Genomic DNA, 17,060 nt, shown 5'->3' on the forward strand with positions numbered 1-17,060 from the left:
GTTTTTTTAGGATATGAAGTCACTTATAGATAAACTTGAGTTTAAATTAGGTGGCTAGTGATAGAGCTAATCGGAATTGAGATCTTGGTAACTTTGATCTTGCGTTGGCTTTGTGATCTTAGTTATGCTTCCACATACTCTAATATGAATATTAGTGACGACGAATACTGGATAGTTACTATATCTAGACACCTTAGAGTTTCTCACAATTCTTGAGGCATATCTTTATCTTTAATAAGGGGATTCCTAGATAAAAGAAAAATATCCATATGTACCAAAGGCATCCTGTAAATAAGAATATTTATTTCTAAGATCAGAAAGAAAGACTCAGAAGACGTACAATGGCCATATGTACCAAAGGCATCCCGTAAATATATATATCAGTGGCCCTGCTGAGGACAAGTCAAACAAGAGCTAGTAGAAGTCAAAGAAGTTTCTCAAACCATTCGACAAACTAGAAGACATTCGAAGTCAAGCAAGAAAGTCACCAACTAAATTTAGATCTATCTAGACTACTTATATAGCCTCTTATAACAAACTCAGAGCAGTATAAGATAAAAATAACATATGATCATTATCCTAAGGAGACATAAACCTATATAAAAACCATCGTGTGTTTTCTTGTGATTTGTCTACTCTAATCAGTCTTTACCTCTTCAACAAGTTTGTTAGATTGATCGTTCACAAATCATAAGAATTAGTATTGTCTCTATGCCTCCCCATGAATTCAGATGCGACCCTAGGGAAAATTACTTATGTTGGTTGTCTCTCAAAAGGTTCTTTTTAGAACACGAGAGGGTTTTCTTTATTTCCGATCGAGAATTAAACTACTTCATGGGAAACTGCTGCATTCTAAATAAATACACACACTCTCTCTCCATATATATATATATATATGACCTTCCAAATCTCTTGCATATGGCCTCTGGCTCAAAAGCTGACACTACACACACACACACACACACACACACACACACACACACACACACACACATATATATATATAGATATCCTTTTCTGTATTCTCCAATGTACATACTACTCTCTAATAGGTCTTTTCTAATGGGTGTACGAAAAAAACGTATGTACATCTTAAAAAGTAATATATACATCTAAAAGATATATACTTTAATTATAAAGAAATATACACATATCAAATAGTATATACATCAGTTATAACGGTATGTACTCGACTTACTTTCTATGATGTATATACTTACTCTCGACTCGATTCACAGTTGATCCCGTTATAAATAAAATATATACATACTTTCTGAGTATGCATATTGGGAGTAAAAAAATCATCATACTGTTTTATTGATGTGGTAGAACTTAGCAACGCCTGCAACTATGTCATGTACTTTTTTATTCATTCTTATTGATTTCCCACTGTCTTCGAAATATAATGACTATTACTCCATTTTCTCTTTTTTATTTGACGTTTTTTCGTCTTCAAGACGCAAATTTGACCACAACTTTTTAGTATAACTTTGTAGCAGTAAATACTAATGAAATTATATGTTTATGAAATCATTTGAAAAAACAAATCTAGTCACAATTTTTGCATATCGCCGATCTTGATACTTAAATTTATGGGTAAAGTTTAGAAAGGTTTGTGCCTTTACAACACGGACTCTAGTTCGTCAAACAAAAAGAATGGAGAGTAATTTTTATAACTTCATATCAATATATTTTCATATAACCACATTTTTGCTAAAGCATTTCTAAATACAAATGTAGTAAAATAGTTCGTTAAGCCAATCTTGGTCCAGTTTGATAGTGTTAAACATATTGTTAGTCAACGAGATGCGGCGCTGGCAAAGCTCTGTGGTCATTCTGGCTCGAGCGCCTGTTTGCGCCTTCCTGATCACCAAACTATGGGCTAGAGTGGGCCAAAACTTAAAAGAAAGTACCGGTAGTCCGACCCAGCATGAACACTTTACTATTTTCTAATGGCAAGCGCCTACGAATATCATTTGTCCCATTTGATTTCTAACTGATGGATAGGCGCTTGTTTGGTGGAGCTTCACTTCTAATAATTTTTAGAGCTGATTATTCTTAGCTTTAAATTTTTTTAAAGCTAGAGTTATGAATAGATTGAGAGTATTTTATTTAGATATCTTGTTCTTATTTTAAATTGAAAATAGATATTTAAATCATTTTATTTTATCTTATAAACTCTAAATCCTATATAGATATTAGAGATGAAGCTCTACCCAACAGGGTCCAGTTGCATGCTCTGCTAGTGCCATTTTGATACTGCAGCTGCAGCAAGCCAGCCAGCAACTGGCTAGAAAGCAGCTGGGAGAAGGGAGGATTCGAACCGATCCAGTTCCCTATTCGACGTGAGACGCTCGCTGCTTAACCCAAGCCCACCTGGGGCTCCAGCCCTGGCGAACCATATTGATGACATGCTTAGCCACCGTGCAGGCCCCCGCTCAGTCGTTCTAACTCGAAAGCAAGTGATGCAGGCCCTCCTTGCACAAAAGGTGCGTCCGTGGGTCCTCCTACACACCTCCCGTCTCGGTGGGCACGGCAAGAAGATTTTTTTTTTATTTTTACATTTTCTTACTTAAAAAATTAAATAAATAGGCTTCGGATGAAAAAGTCCTTGCAGCCAGAGGGCGGTTAGCCCACTATTCCCGCAGTGAATAGTATTTATGCGCTCAAATTTCTCTTTCCATGTCCTCCGATTAAAAAAGTGGTTTTCTGTTACTCTAAAAATCCTAATTTTTTTTTACATGTTTTATAATTCATGTGTAACCCATTTTAATTGGATTCACCTAAAAAATATGTGTAAAATTTAAACTAAAATTCTTTAAAAAATAGTACTTTTATAAATTCTAAAAATTATTAGGGCATCAAATAAATTCCTAAAAATCTAGAAAAAGTTCACTAATATTCTTATTATATGATGGAGTAATTTTTAAATTATTTTTAGCCCTAGGTTATATGGTGAAAAAGTGATTTCCTTTCTAATGCCCCATTTATATGTATTTTTATAATTTCATATGATATTCTTTTTTTAACTCTATTTGAATTCAAACATATACAAACCTAGGGCAGAAAATAATTTTAAAAATTAGTCTATCATATAAGAAGAATATTAATGAATTTTTCTAGATTTTTAAGAATTTATTTGATGCCCTAACAATTTCTAAAAATTATAAAAATATCTTTTTTTAAGAATTTTAGTTTAAATTCTACACATAGTTTTTAGTGAATCTAATTAAAATGGTTGCATATAGATTATGAAATATGTTAAAAAAAATAAGATTTTTGAAGTAACAGAAGAACACTATTTTTAACAGAGCAAGTAGGAAGAGAAAATTTAACGGCTGAGTACTGTTCAATATGGGAACAGTAGACTAACCGTCCTCTCATGTGGCTGCAAGAGCTAACCACCTTTTGAGATGGCAGTAAGGACTACACTTACTACCGTGATATCTTTACCGCTCGTTGAAAGAACTGTAGCTCTTTAAGAGAACGGTAAACGTTATTTTTGTAAAAAAATTTATCCGAAGTTTATTTATTTAATTTTTTAAGTTAGAAAATGTAAAAAAAAAAGCTCCGGCAAGAACCGGTTCTTGAAGGCCTGGGCGCGACCGTGGCGCGGTGTTGAGGGTGCGCCGGCTCGGCACCTGACCCTGTGCTCCACGCGAGACGCCCTCTGCCTAGCCTAGGCCCACCTCGTCGACAAGCCCAGCCGGACCGGACACGCGCAGACGTGCAGACAACCCAAACCTCCTCGCCCTAGTGGAGAACGCGCCCGTGGGCCGTCGCCACCCGCGCCGCCGCTCGGCACGCACCTCCCGCCACGGCAAGAACCGCCGGGTTACGGGGGGCGCGACGTCGCGAGCCGAGTGGTTTCGTAGCATGCGTACGACAAGACGTCAGACGTGCACGGGCTCCAGAATCCCTCGCGTGGCGCGGTGTTTGGGGCAAGCAGCGGGCGTGTTTCGTACGTGCTCGTTGGTTTCGGCGTTCCGGTGGGGGGCTTGGTTGCCGGCTTGCAGGTGGTCCGTGGATGCAGGTGTGAACGCGATTCGTCCATCCACCTGGGCTTGCACGGAACGTCTGTGGTCTCTGGACTATGCACTACATAGTACTGTATCAACAGTATATCGTCGAGTAAACGATCACGGGGTTTCGTACCAGCAGTAGTACAACGTACTAGGGATTCTGACGCATGGCATCGGCAGCTGTGAATATGAGACCAAACTACTGCTTGCTGGCTGGTCCTTGGACGGTTGGACCTTGGGCACCAACTCACCATTGGCTTTGGTAGTTCGATGTGTCGCTAGGGGATTCATGCACTTGTTCTTTTTTTTTTGGCGAATGATTCATGCACTTGTTCTTAACAGACAGCGTTGGCTGCAGGGATTTTGTACCCCGATTCGCTTGGTCGTGGCTGGGTTCAGTGCACGCTTAGAAAAAAGGGTGTCGTGTCGTACTCGTGGCGTGCCTACCTTCGAATGGCGCACCTGCCGTCTCGCGATTCGGGGATAATAAGAGCTAGCTGTTCAGCAGCATAACTCAAAGAAGCTCGGCTGAAGTCGGTCTCAGCTCTGAACTCTGAAGCACGGCGTCTACAATTCTACATGCATGCGCGCACGTACGGTGAAGTTCTTCCTGGCTTGTGATTGAGAGTACTTTTTTCTTTTTGCCAGAAGCCTGTGTATTCACGAGATCCCAGTTGCAGCAGCGCTGCTTCCTGCGCGAACCAGATCAGATCCAGACGTGCTGAACTTGACCAGCGAACTTGTTGGTGCAAATTGACAATTTGTTTCCCTCAAATAGATACTGAAACAGCACTACGCGGTTTTGGGTCGATATAATCCTCGCCGTCCTAGAAAAATTTGTTTCCTCAAGGGCAGCTTGTACGGCCGACCCCGACAGCGTTGAGAAGCTGCAGCGCGTTGCACGGCACGACCAGCTACGAAACAAGCGCATCATGCCACGGAATATGGGTTGCCTGCTCAGTATTTTATATGCGCCTAGTCCAGGCCGCAACGATTATTCTGCACAGGTCTTCAGGGCGGTCAACAAACCATCACCAATGACAGGCCGGAGCGGAGAATCTGCATCGACATCTCTACATGAAAGCAGAAAAGGCGTCAGGGAACAGCAGCAAGTACGCATCGTGTCATGCGACCCAGCAGAGATACGCACGATGCTCGGTTGCTCGCTCTTGAACTAGTTCGAATCTAATCCGATCTCGGGATGTCCCATTCAATTAAAAATTAATCAATGTACTAGCCTACCTGCCCGTGATTTGATTATCCCTTTTAAAGGGTGCTAAGGAATAAGGAATGAGTTTTTTATCGGCGTTTTCCAACGACGCGATCTTGGTTGGAGATATGCGGACGGGGGACGGGAGCTCGAGCCCTCGTCAGCTCGATTCTGCCATCGAGTTTCATGCTCGTTTGATAAGGAATGGGTTTATTAAGTTTGGAATGACTTGTTTAAAAATTCTTTTGTATTTGTCTCACTTTTATCATTTCTATATTTTTTCTATGCTCCATCCAAGTTGGCTTGTGCTACCTCCAAACAGTTATTTTTGCCGTTGTCTGGTGTTTTTTTACACTCCATACGATATAAAGAGTTAAAGGCATTCTAATCCCCCATTTTTTCTCGAAAAAGCTATCTGCCCAGACAATCCTACCCATAATGTAGCCGTAAGGTTGTCTGGTGGGACGGCTGGGTCGGAAGACCCAGTTTACGTGTAGCAGCTCTTTTTCTTCTCTATTCCCGCGTATCAGGGGCCGTGGGGTTACCTACATACTCCCTCTGAATGAATAACGTAAACAGTGACCTCTGCCTGCATCCAATGCTCTGAAGGTCACGTCTCGTGAAAAGGCCTAGCTTAAGCCAGAGAACGTTTTCGTCATTATTAAAGTATGGAAGGATGGATGGCTACACCAGTAGCGTTGTACACCGAGATGCTACTCGGCACCTAATTGATCTTACTTTGATGGGACACGCGCTTTTAGTGCAGTAATACTAGCAAGTTGAGTAGTGTTTACTTAATTTCCGATCACTGCTGATGCTGCTTCGTCTGGTACTGTTTCACAGCCTTGTTTGGTCATCTGGTACCAGTAGCCAGTAGGTTTTTTTCTGGTAATGTCGTACGAATAGTACCATCCATGGGGACATGCACAGCACACAGTCCAGTGCTGCTGTCGGATTCAGGACGTTGAACCAACGTTGGTGTGTTTCAAAGAGGCCCTGGGCAACTCCCCTTTAGCATAGAAGGTGATTTTCTTCACGTCCACCTTTCTATCTCATCACAGTCAGTAGCTAACCGCTTTGTCAAAACTGATGGCGACCGCTCACGGACAAGTTAGAAGCACCAGCATGATTTTACGGCAAGTTGATAGAATTTAGCACATCTAACACGACCCGCTCTGCCCTGAAGCTTTTACAAATCAAGCACTGTTACACTCTCGGCTCTGGAGCAATGATTAGTAGGCGAAATTTTTTTCAGCGAATTCAACCGGCGTCCAAGAAAGCAAGCCGCAACTGACTCAACCAACAACGAGGACCGTTCCGGCCGTATAGCACGCAAAAGTCTCGGGGACCATCTCTGCTTGGGCTACTCATTCCAACAAGCCTCATTTTCCAGAAGAGAAAACAGAGAGGAGATGAGAGAAAGAGAAGGACCTGTCTGATCGGGGCGTTACCTGCCCGGTGCTAAATGTTCAGAGTGTACGCTCTCCAGCGCTCGATTCAGCTTGCAAGTGGAAATGTTTCACAATTTAGAGCCGTCCTCGATAGGAAACTTTGTGTGAAGTTTACCTGTTTCAGTAGTTTCCGTGGCTGAATTTCAGATACGGAAATGGTTGTTGAAACTATTTGGTTGGTGCCATGTGCTCCTGGATAAGGCATGAGTGCCAAATGACAAATCTACATGAGCTTAATTAGGTGAGCCTGTGCTTTCGCCACTGGCTCAAGATAGGATTCAAGGGGTAAGTACGGGTGCGTCTATCAGCAAATTCTTGTTCAGGGTACCCGTGCAATGACGCATCAGGACCACCCGATCCATGGGTCCAGCCCAATTTCTGTTCTGCCCTTTTAGGACCACAGCTGCATGCATCCGAGGCTAACGACCTGGACGTCGCTCTGAGCTCATGCACCCACATGACCAAATTTCTGCTGAGTGGGCGCACAAGGGGAATAATAGCCTGGTCATCTTTTTAGTAGTCGTATCGATGATTTGGTAAACCAAAGCCACGAGGCTTTGTAGTGGTGTTATGTAAACGCTCGTGGCTATCGTTTCATTTCTTTCTGAATAGTTGTGAACTGTTGATCCCGTTTGTAACACGAGAATTTATACTTAGAAACCCAAAATTAATTAGCGGGGCTCACACAACTCGCTCGCCCTAGCGCTACGCTCCCACCACATCTTCAATCCCCCTTCTCCTCTGGCTTTAACATCCTCGCCACCTTCCTGGTCAATAGTATAGGGGTAGTTGAATCATCAAATAAAGTCTTGTACTAGTTTAGATCTACTAAGATAAGGATTCAGCCTCTTTATAGCCGCAAGTGTGATTGGAGATATCTGCTTGCTCCATCTCTTCATCGGTGGTGATGGCGGCTTCGGCAAATTTTCCTGTAAAGATTTGGGAAAGTATGTATTCCTCTGCCTTATTTGGAACAGGTTCAATAGAATTTTGCTATCCTAGTTTGGGTGCTTCTTTCGGGTTGTTGATGCTACAATCAGCAGTGTCAACGTTGTGTTCTGGATCACTGGCTTTTTCAGTGGTGTTGGGTTGCTAATTTGCCAAGGAAACAAAAATAGTGGCCGATGCTCATTTATAGGCTTTTGCACGTGCATGAGTTGGCCAACGTTGAGGTTGTGCGCGATCGTCTGCACACATCTCTTGTGACGTAGCAAGAATTGGAGCTTCTTTTTGTTTTGGTAGATAATTTGTGTCCCTCATTCTTGATGTTCTTTGTCTCCATACGCTCTCGCGGTGGTACAGTGATGTCCTAAAACTAGAGATAAGAATTAGTATCTGTATATGTGTAGCTATGCTAATCTTCATGTCCTTTATGTAAAATCAGAGTTGTAATCTCTGTCATTACTTTAATATAATTTATGTCCTTTTTAGAAAAAAAGATAATTTATACTTACATTTGGCAAGATTAATTGAACTGTCCTCTATGTACTTTGAATGCAATCCTTGTGTTCAAAACATGGCCTTAATCTATCATCCATGTGGTAAAATAATTTTGTTTGGCATCATTACGTTCTTTCCATTTGAATGTTGTGCCTAGCAGATGGCCCTTCTTGAGCGATGGCTGCCTAGGCATGTCAACGGGTCTCGATCCCCGTTTCTCAACGGGGAATTCCTTTATTAGGGGACGGGGATGGGATCATTTTTTCCCCCACAGGGAGTTTAGTGGGGGAAAAATCCCCCCTGTTCGGTATGGCGGGGACGGGGATGGTTCCCCATCTCCCGTCTCCGTTTCCCCACGAGGCCCCGAATATCTATAAACTTTACTTGTATTGAGCTGGGCTTACTTAACTTCAATCGGCCCAGCCCAAAAATTTCTGTCTAACTCCAATCGGTTTAGCCCAAAATTCCTTCTTGATAGCGGGGACGGGGACCCCGTCGGGTACCCATTCCCCGCGCGGGGGCAGGGATGGGAGAATTTTTTTCCCCGCGAGCGGGGACAAGGATGGGGACGGGGAATTTTCCCCCAATCGGGAACGGGGATGGTTACCCATTCTCCACAGGAATTTTCCCCGTTGACATGCCTACGGCTGCCTGGTTGGCTACTACGGTCTATGAGCAAAGCTGGATGCGTGCATGACACGGCACTGATGTTTCATGCTATGCAGTGCTTGTCTCTGGGGACAAGAGAGAAAGGGCCTTTCGCCAAGAAGCAGCGGAATCCGCATCCACAAGGCACAAAGGCCACGTCTCCCCTTCGTATTCCCTTTTCTCTCGGTCTCTCTACATCCATGGCCCACTTGTGTGCGGCCAAGTGAAAGTATTGCTGCATTCCCATAGGGAATGAAGCAGCTATTTTTAACTGATTCATTAGCACCGGTGACTGCACATGTAGCTCTGTGGCAGTTACAGCAAGAAGAGCATTTCTCTGGATAGCAGGCGTGGTGCACTAATTCGTGTCTTATGAGTATATCAAGAAAGCGTCACAACTCTTGTCATTTCGCACTCAGTGTAGGAACAGCTCTAGGCTCTAGCTGCTTTGCGTTGTTCAAAAGTCCGTTTAAAGTTTGTGAATTTGCAGTTTCGTTAGTATTTCTGATTTTTTTTCTTGCACATGTATACTAAATAAGTTAATTGTGACACTAATACGAGAACAGACGTTGAAATTTATCTAAATAACCACTCTTTCTCAATAACAGACACAATACCCATATCAAAGAAACTCTTTTCTCCTTCTCCCTCTTACTCTTCCTCCTCCTCCTCCCTCCCCCCCCCCCCCCCTCCTTTTTTCTCTTTTCCTCCTCCTTCATCCTCATCTTCCTTCTCCTACCTCACTCTTTATTTTTCGTGTTCCAATAGGTAGGGGAGCTTGAGCCCCTCCCCCATAAAATCTGCCGTTGCTCTTTCTACATAAAAAAGGCCAGCATGATTTCATTTACATATGAATTTATCAATAAAGCAGTTTGCCAAAATCCAATTGAGTGTGTTCATTGTGACAGCCTGATGTATTTCAAGTAGCAGGCATCTGTCTTTGCCAGTGGTAGAGTATTGACAGTGAGAAAATGGAAGCATATAAGAAATTCTACATTTCATCGCCCAAAAGTTAATTTGCGACATGGTACTCCACACGAATGTGCCATCAACACATGCATGTTTTTTCTAAAGGAAATTGATCACGAAGAGTCTAGTGTTCTATTGATTTCTGGTAGTTGCGATAATTATAGATACACACCACAATTTAATAGAACCCCTAAAGATATATAAAACTACAACTAAGGATTTGTTTGGTATGGATCCAGATTCTGTCAGAAACGTTTCGGTTTTGAATTCTATAAGAAATGTTTCTCTCGTGAATCAGAATCACCTCTGAAAATTATTTGGTTAGTTGGCTGGATTTGATTCTTAAAAGAGAGGATGGTGGTGCAATTAACCACTTTACTCTTATGCTGGTATGTTGTTTTTTTAATTTTATTTGCATTCTTTTGTCTCACATTGATCATTCATATTAGCCAAAGCTACGTGTCTAAGATGTCATGTATATACAAGTAGCGTGCTCTTTTAAACCAACATATTCTTTTCTCTACAACAAAATTTAGGAATTAAGAACCTTATTTTATAAACTAACTACAAAATCGCACAGCACAACACCCACCGAGTCGCCTCTTCTGGATCCCCAAATCCCTCTTCACCCATGGATCACCACCACCACTACCAGCCATTGTTGCCAATGGAGAACTCCGTGGGAGGGGGGGGGGCCTCCAAGCCGCCCATCACAGCCTCCACACCCAACTCGTGCCTCATCTCCGTGCTCCTCTCCCACCCCTCCGCCACCACCAGCGGCACAACCGTCTACTCTAGATCCTGCACCCTCCATGATGAGGACATCGCTTCTTTGGATATACATACAAGGTAAATTCGTTTCTCACTATTCATATTTTCTTGGTAAAGAATAAGATACTATTAAGTTTTATGTTGTTTTGTTGCTTAGGAACTTGAGAGAAGTACTACAATCTTATTTGGACGTCATCACTCGAATGCCAAGTCTACTCGGACTCCAAGTCGAGTCCTAGTCGAATTCCAAAGTTTACTCTAAGTCTAGTCGGACTCAGGCTTATGGTTGAGTTCCAGTACAACACGTTAATAGAACGGGCATAACTTTCGTATACAGAGTCAATTAAGACGTTCTTGGATTTGCTGGAAAGCTTATGACAAGACATTTCTAATGGATTTAGTCTCACACTTAGATTTTTTATAGATTAATCATAGTCGATGAAATAAGGTATTGCATCACTGTTGCGGGTCTTGTAAGCGTGTCGAGGTTGGAGTTCAGATTGTGTACGCCTCTTTATAGGGCCACGCAACCTTAGGTCGACCTCCTTATGTCCCTGCTATACATATACAGTAACCATTGTAGTTTAGATCCGGGTTTTACTTAGATTTTTTGTTTAGATAGTTTTGCCACTTGTTCGGTTTGTGGAACCCTAACTTAAGTGCTTCATTGATAATTAGCAATATTCAGATTACATCTATATGTTCTTGCTTTTGTTCTTGATTCGCTTACAGGAAACAGAACCGATTCCATGAATTAAATGTCCCCTAAGTCCTTGTTAGCCTCTAGAGATAACTACCAACATCAAAGAAGTATAGAGCAACACTTTCCTGTTTAGCATCATATTCTATTGGTGGGTGGTGTCGACCTAGGCCCGCCTGGCAGCCGTCGAAAGGTTTGTTGTGGGATGCCATCTCCAAGCTTGAGCAGTAATCTGATGATGTCACCTGTAATGAAACTAAGGATATATTTGACAGAGCTCTAGGTTCAAAAATTGTTAGATGGTATCTCCGGCTCTAAGAATTTGTGGATCTAGAGTTATATGTTTATTGAGGATGTTTAAGTGAGTAATCTTGTTTATATTTTAGACTAAAAATAGATGTTTAATTCATTTTATTTTAGCCAACATACAGATATAAGATGAAGCTGGGATCTGTAGCTCTGCCAAACAAGCCTTAACTGATAAATAGAACTCGAGATCTACTATCTCTAAGCTTGGGTGGGGGGTTACAGACATAGCCTTAAAAGACCAAAAATCAAGCACAAACTTAATGGAGAAATAGGAGTGACATCAAAAGAGGATGCTAGAAAGGACAACAATTGCTGGTGTGCGGAAGGTAAATGATAGCAACGATGCTCAACACCTAAGCCAAGGAAGGAATAGACTAGATCTACTAAGGAAGAGATCGACCAAATATAAAGGTGGAGGGGGAGGCTAAGGAGAGAGGAGATGGGGGTGGCGAAGGAGAGGAAGCCTTAGAGCTTCTTATAAATAAGAGAGGAGCGTATGTGTATTTTTTATATACGTATCATATTTATTATATAATATATTCTTATCTCACTATGAAACTCTATTCACAATTTGTACCTATTTTTATTTGTTTTCTTATAACACTGTTGATCCACGAAGAGCTACCTACAATTATTTGTCCATAACGAAGAATCGCCAACAGTTAAGTGGATCAACTCATATAGGGTCACTTGACTCATCAGCAACACTGGTCGATTTACACTTGACGACTGTGCCTTTCATCGTTCGTGACAGTAGAAGTTTCTGATACGTCTCACGCTACCAGGAAACAAGCAATAATGGTGCACGCACTAATTTTTTCTTTTAAAAATGCTACAAACAGAAGTTTCAATGGACCTGCAGAAAAATAAAACCTAATAAGAATCTGCCCGTAGTGTCTACTGTCTCGTACAGTAGGAGTAAAATTTTCTGTAGTTTTTCAGGATTCCACACTCCGAGATCTGCCCAGACAAGATCAGGAAACAGAAATTGACAGAAGGAGCAGCCGCCCCCACGGGCCACGGTGCCTTTGTCCGCCCGTCTCAGAATCCTTCCCGAGGCCTTCGTGTCCCCGTACGCCCCGGGCTCGTGGCCGCCTCTCCACGTGTAACTGACCTCCCCCCAACCTTCCGATGCCACCCTCGTCGCACCTTAACCCCCCACCCACCTTCGCGTCTCCTTACTCCCCTCTACGCGCGAGCCCACACCGCCCGCTAAGCGCGAAGCCGTCACTCTGACCGCGTCACTGCGCACGCCACTGAGCCACTCCCACCGACCAATGGCCATGGGCGGCGCGTTCCCCTTCCAGTGGCCAATGGAGCCCGATGTCCCAGGGCTCGACGTCGGCCTGCCGCCTCTGCCCACCGTGGTCCCCGACGCCGGGGTGTCTTACTACGCGGCGGCGGAGGACATGCACGCGATGGCGCTCCCTGATTTCGCTTTCCCGAGCACCGCGGCCGACGCCGCGCTGGTGGCGATGCGGCGGGAGGAGGAGGAGGCCGTCGGCATCCGGCTGATCCACTTCCTCATGAGCTGCGCCGGCGCCGTCGAGGCGGGCGACCACGCGGCCGCGTCCGCGCACCTGGCCGATGCGCACGCCGCGCTCGCGGCCGTCTCGCCCGCCTCCGGCATCGGTCGCGTGGCCGTCCACTTCACCGCCGCGCTCTCCCGGCGGCTGTTCCCTTCGCCGCCATCGCCTCCGCCCACCGCCGACGCCGACCACGCTTTCCTCTACCACCACTTCTACGAGGCGTGCCCCTACCTCAAGTTCGCGCACTTCACGGCCAACCAGGCCATCCTCGAGGCCGTCCAAGGCTGCAGCCACGTCCATGTCATCGACTTCAGCCTCATGCAGGGCCTCCAGTGGCCCGCCCTGATCCAGGCGCTCGCCCTCCGCCCAGGAGGGCCGCCGTTCCTCCGCGTCACCGGCATTGGCCCGCCCTCCCCTCCCGGTCGCGACGGCCTCCGCGATGTGGGCCTCCGCCTCGCTGACCTCGCGCGCTCCGTCCGCGTCCGCTTCTCCTTCCGCGGGGTCGCCGCCAACCGCCTCGACGAGGTCCGCCCCTGGATGCTGCAGATCTCGCAGGGCGAGGTCGTTGCCGTCAACTCCGTTCTCCAGCTCCATCGCCTCCTCGCCGACCCGGACACAGCCGACCGGGCGCCCATCGACGCCGTCCTCGACTGCGTGGCCTCCGTGCGGCCCAGGGTGTTCACGGTTGTGGAGCAGGAGGCCGATCACAACAAGTCGGGCTTTCTGGACCGGTTCACGGAGTCGCTGTTCTACTACTCGGCGGTGTTCGACTCCCTGGACGCGACGAGTGGGGGCGCGGGCGACGCGGTGGCCGAGGCGTACCTCAAGCGGGAGATCTGCGACATCGTGTGCGGCGAGGGAGCGGACCGCAGGGAGCGGCACGAGCCGCTGCGACGGTGGCGGGACAGGCTGGGGCGCGCGGGGCTGAGCGCCGTGCCGCTCGGAGCCAACGCGTTGCGGCAGGCGAGGATGCTGGTGGGCCTGTTCTCCGGCGAGGGCCACTGCGTGGAGGAGGCCGAGGGGTGCCTGACGCTCGGGTGGCATGGGCGGCCGCTCTTCTCGGCGTCCGCGTGGCGGGCGGAAGAGAACAATCAGAGTGGCAGCAACGTGGACGGTACCAGCGGCAGTGAGGAGAGCAATATCAGCTGCAGCAGCTAGCTAGTGCCTAGTTGGAGTAGCAGCGGCGCTGCAAATTTGGTAAGAGTAGCGGGGTCGCGGGTGACAGACGCATGCTTCTGTAAAAATCGCGGTCCGGTGGTATGATCAAGGGCGTGGATCGATCGTAAATGGTAGTACGAGAAATCTTAAATGACATGAAACTTGTGAGCTTCATTGGCATCTCTCTCTTCAACATACTTCTATCAGCACCACCACTCTCTTCAACATACTTCTATCAGCACCACCATCACCAAGCACGAGCTGGGAAGAGCTCTCTAGAAATGTCCGCTCCCCAACTACAGTACCAAGAGGCGACCCGTAAGGTGACTTTGAGAATCGGCGCCGGTGGGGGTGGGGACCGGGTGGATCAACATCCGGTGAAGCTTGTAGATTAGTTAGGAGTTGATAATTTGCTAGTAGGCTTGTACATTAGTTAGTAGTCATGTGGAGGAGCGACGAGTAGAAGGGTGCAGGGCGTTGCAAGCTAGGTGGGTGGCTACAGGGGTCGTGGTGGAGGCTGTCATGGCTGCTTCTGTGTCATCCTTACTTGGATCTTGTAGCCCCGAACTCGACGTGGAGCAGACGCTTAGCTTCTTTTCCACCGTGTCCTCATGGCCTTCCGCTATTGTAACTGTCGCGAGTGCTATCGAGGCTACTGCTGCTGGGCCATGGCCCGCGTTCTACTCAAGTGTGGTTTTCATTGTTGTTTCTAGTTGCTTGGAGAAGCTAGGGTTGGGTTTCCCCATGCCGATTCCATTGGTTGTGGGCGTTTTGTTTTCTCCGAGCGAGCTTCGCGGAGGCTTTGGTGATGACATCGCTATCGGCATCGATGGTTCTATCGTTGTTGCTCGGGAGAGGTTAGAGTTGCCCCACCTGGTCGCGTCTGGGTGGGAGCCTTTTTGGGTTGCTTCATCGTTGATCGACTCGGGGCTGCATGCGATGCTTCAGGTGTCTAATCCCTTATTTTTCGGTGATGATACGACTGACAGTCGTAAAGTAGTGTCTGTACGTTCAACATTTCAAGAGCATGTCAATGAGTTCGATGTGCTAATAGTTGGTGCATCAAAAAACTGCAAAGCTTCTTCATCGAGGAGGGCATCGGCTTTAAGCTGCATGCTCGGCGTGTTCTCATGCTAGTGGCGGCGGTCCATCGAGTGGCCGCTCTGTTTGTCGGCAAAGAAGGTGACCATGAGAACCTTGCAAGGACCATGTTGTAATTGTTATATTCCTCAAGGGAATCTTTGTAAGGAATGCGTTGTAATCCTTTGTATACATGCATGAAATACAACCCGATTTCTCAAAAAAAATACATACTCTATCAGCATATTGTGTATTTGTAAGGAATGCGCTGTAATCCTTTGTATACATGCATGAAATACAACTCGGTTTCTAAAAAGAAAAAAAAAATACCCTATCAGTATATGGTGTATTTGGATAAATGCCATTGCAATTGTTAAAAAAAATTAAAATAGGGAATGGCTAGTTAACATTCAACAAAATTTCATTTGCCAAAATCATTCAGATTTGGGACCGTATTATGGAGATTTGACGGTACATCTCCCAGGCCCTTTGCTACTTCAGCTATTCTCAGATTCGACCAGAAACACATACGGTGTGATTGGTTGCCCGTATGGGTTTTGCCTGCATATATAAGCAGGCTAAGAGGAAGTAGGTTGAGCAAAGTTGTATTTGTTAAAAAGAAGAGTGTTTGGTTCTGTTGGGGGAATGGTACCGCATAGGCCCCCGTTCGTCGACTTCAGCCACAGTGGTCAATTCTAAAACCAAAGTAGCGAGGCTAACGTCAAGGCAGAGATGTTTCCCTTTATGCCATGCAGGAGTTAGGCACAAGAAGGTGTAACAAAGCCCAAAAGATGAAGTTCAGAGGTGAGGCCCGAAGGACGAAGGGTATAACAAAGCCCTAAGACCGAAGGGATGCGGCACGAGGACCTTCGGTGATATAGCGAAGGTTCACCTAAAAAGGAGCTCGCGAGTTAATTAAAACCCGACTAGGAAATGGTCAAGGGAGATTGCCAGTAGCCCCAGCGAAGGGTTCAATGTAGGTCCCTCTGGGACATGTGTCAGGATTTGGTTGCGTATGGCATCATAGGTAGGCAATGACTATAATACCCTAGAAATATTCTAAGATATTCCCTAGTGTTAGAAGGAATATTCATGTGGATAAGGGGTATAAATGCAATGACGACAAGAGTGATTGATGTATGCCTATAAATACCCTACTCACCTAATGTAATACAAGAGAGGAACAATTATTACACTTATAGTAACGAGGATTGTTCACTGTGTTGCGATCACGTCACCAACATTTGGCGCCGTTCATGGTGAGCGAACCCATGACCACGTGGTGATCTCATACCATCAAGGACTCAAAAAGAAAAGGCACAAGGATCTATAGATAACGAGGGAGGCTCGAAGGTTCCATCGCAGCAAGGAGCTATGGCGACTGATGGGGCCGAGGCTTTGGTCGAGGCCCCTAGGGTCCAGATACCTGGAGTCAGCATGGTTGTCGAAGGTGGAACTGGGGGGTCCAGGGCAATCACTCCGGGCATTGAAGAGGGTCGGACGACTACTTAGGACATCCCGAAGCATCACCAAGTTCCCCTGCACACCTTAGGGGACCATGGAGCAGGAGCTCATGAAGGTAGCGACGTGTTGTACATGAACCAGGTGGAGGGGGCCAACATGCAAATCCAAGAGCCTTGTGAGGAACTCAGACCCGTTCGTCAGTCCATCTCCTCCCAGCAGGGGCATCCGGGGAACTTAGCAACAGCAGGGACTTGGAGCTAACTTATCACCGAGGGTCGGACGAACCCCATTGGCTGCGGGCGGTAGATC

The 17,060-nt window shown here is 45.8% G+C and overlaps 1 protein-coding gene across 1 annotated transcript; it reads left to right on the forward strand.

The window, feature by feature from the left end:
* Positions 1–12,493: 12,493 nt before the first annotated feature.
* LOC133916639 (protein SLENDER RICE1-LIKE 1-like) lies at positions 12,494–14,381 on the forward strand. The gene has a single exon (XM_062360397.1). The coding sequence runs from the start codon at positions 12,798–12,800 to the stop codon at positions 14,205–14,207; it is 1,410 nt and encodes a 469-aa protein (XP_062216381.1). The 5' UTR covers positions 12,494–12,797; the 3' UTR covers positions 14,208–14,381.
* Positions 14,382–17,060: the final 2,679 nt, after the last annotated feature.

Source organism: Phragmites australis, chromosome 1 (assembly GCF_958298935.1).
Source record: "Phragmites australis chromosome 1, lpPhrAust1.1, whole genome shotgun sequence".
Taxonomy (NCBI): Eukaryota; Viridiplantae; Streptophyta; class Magnoliopsida; order Poales; family Poaceae; genus Phragmites; species Phragmites australis.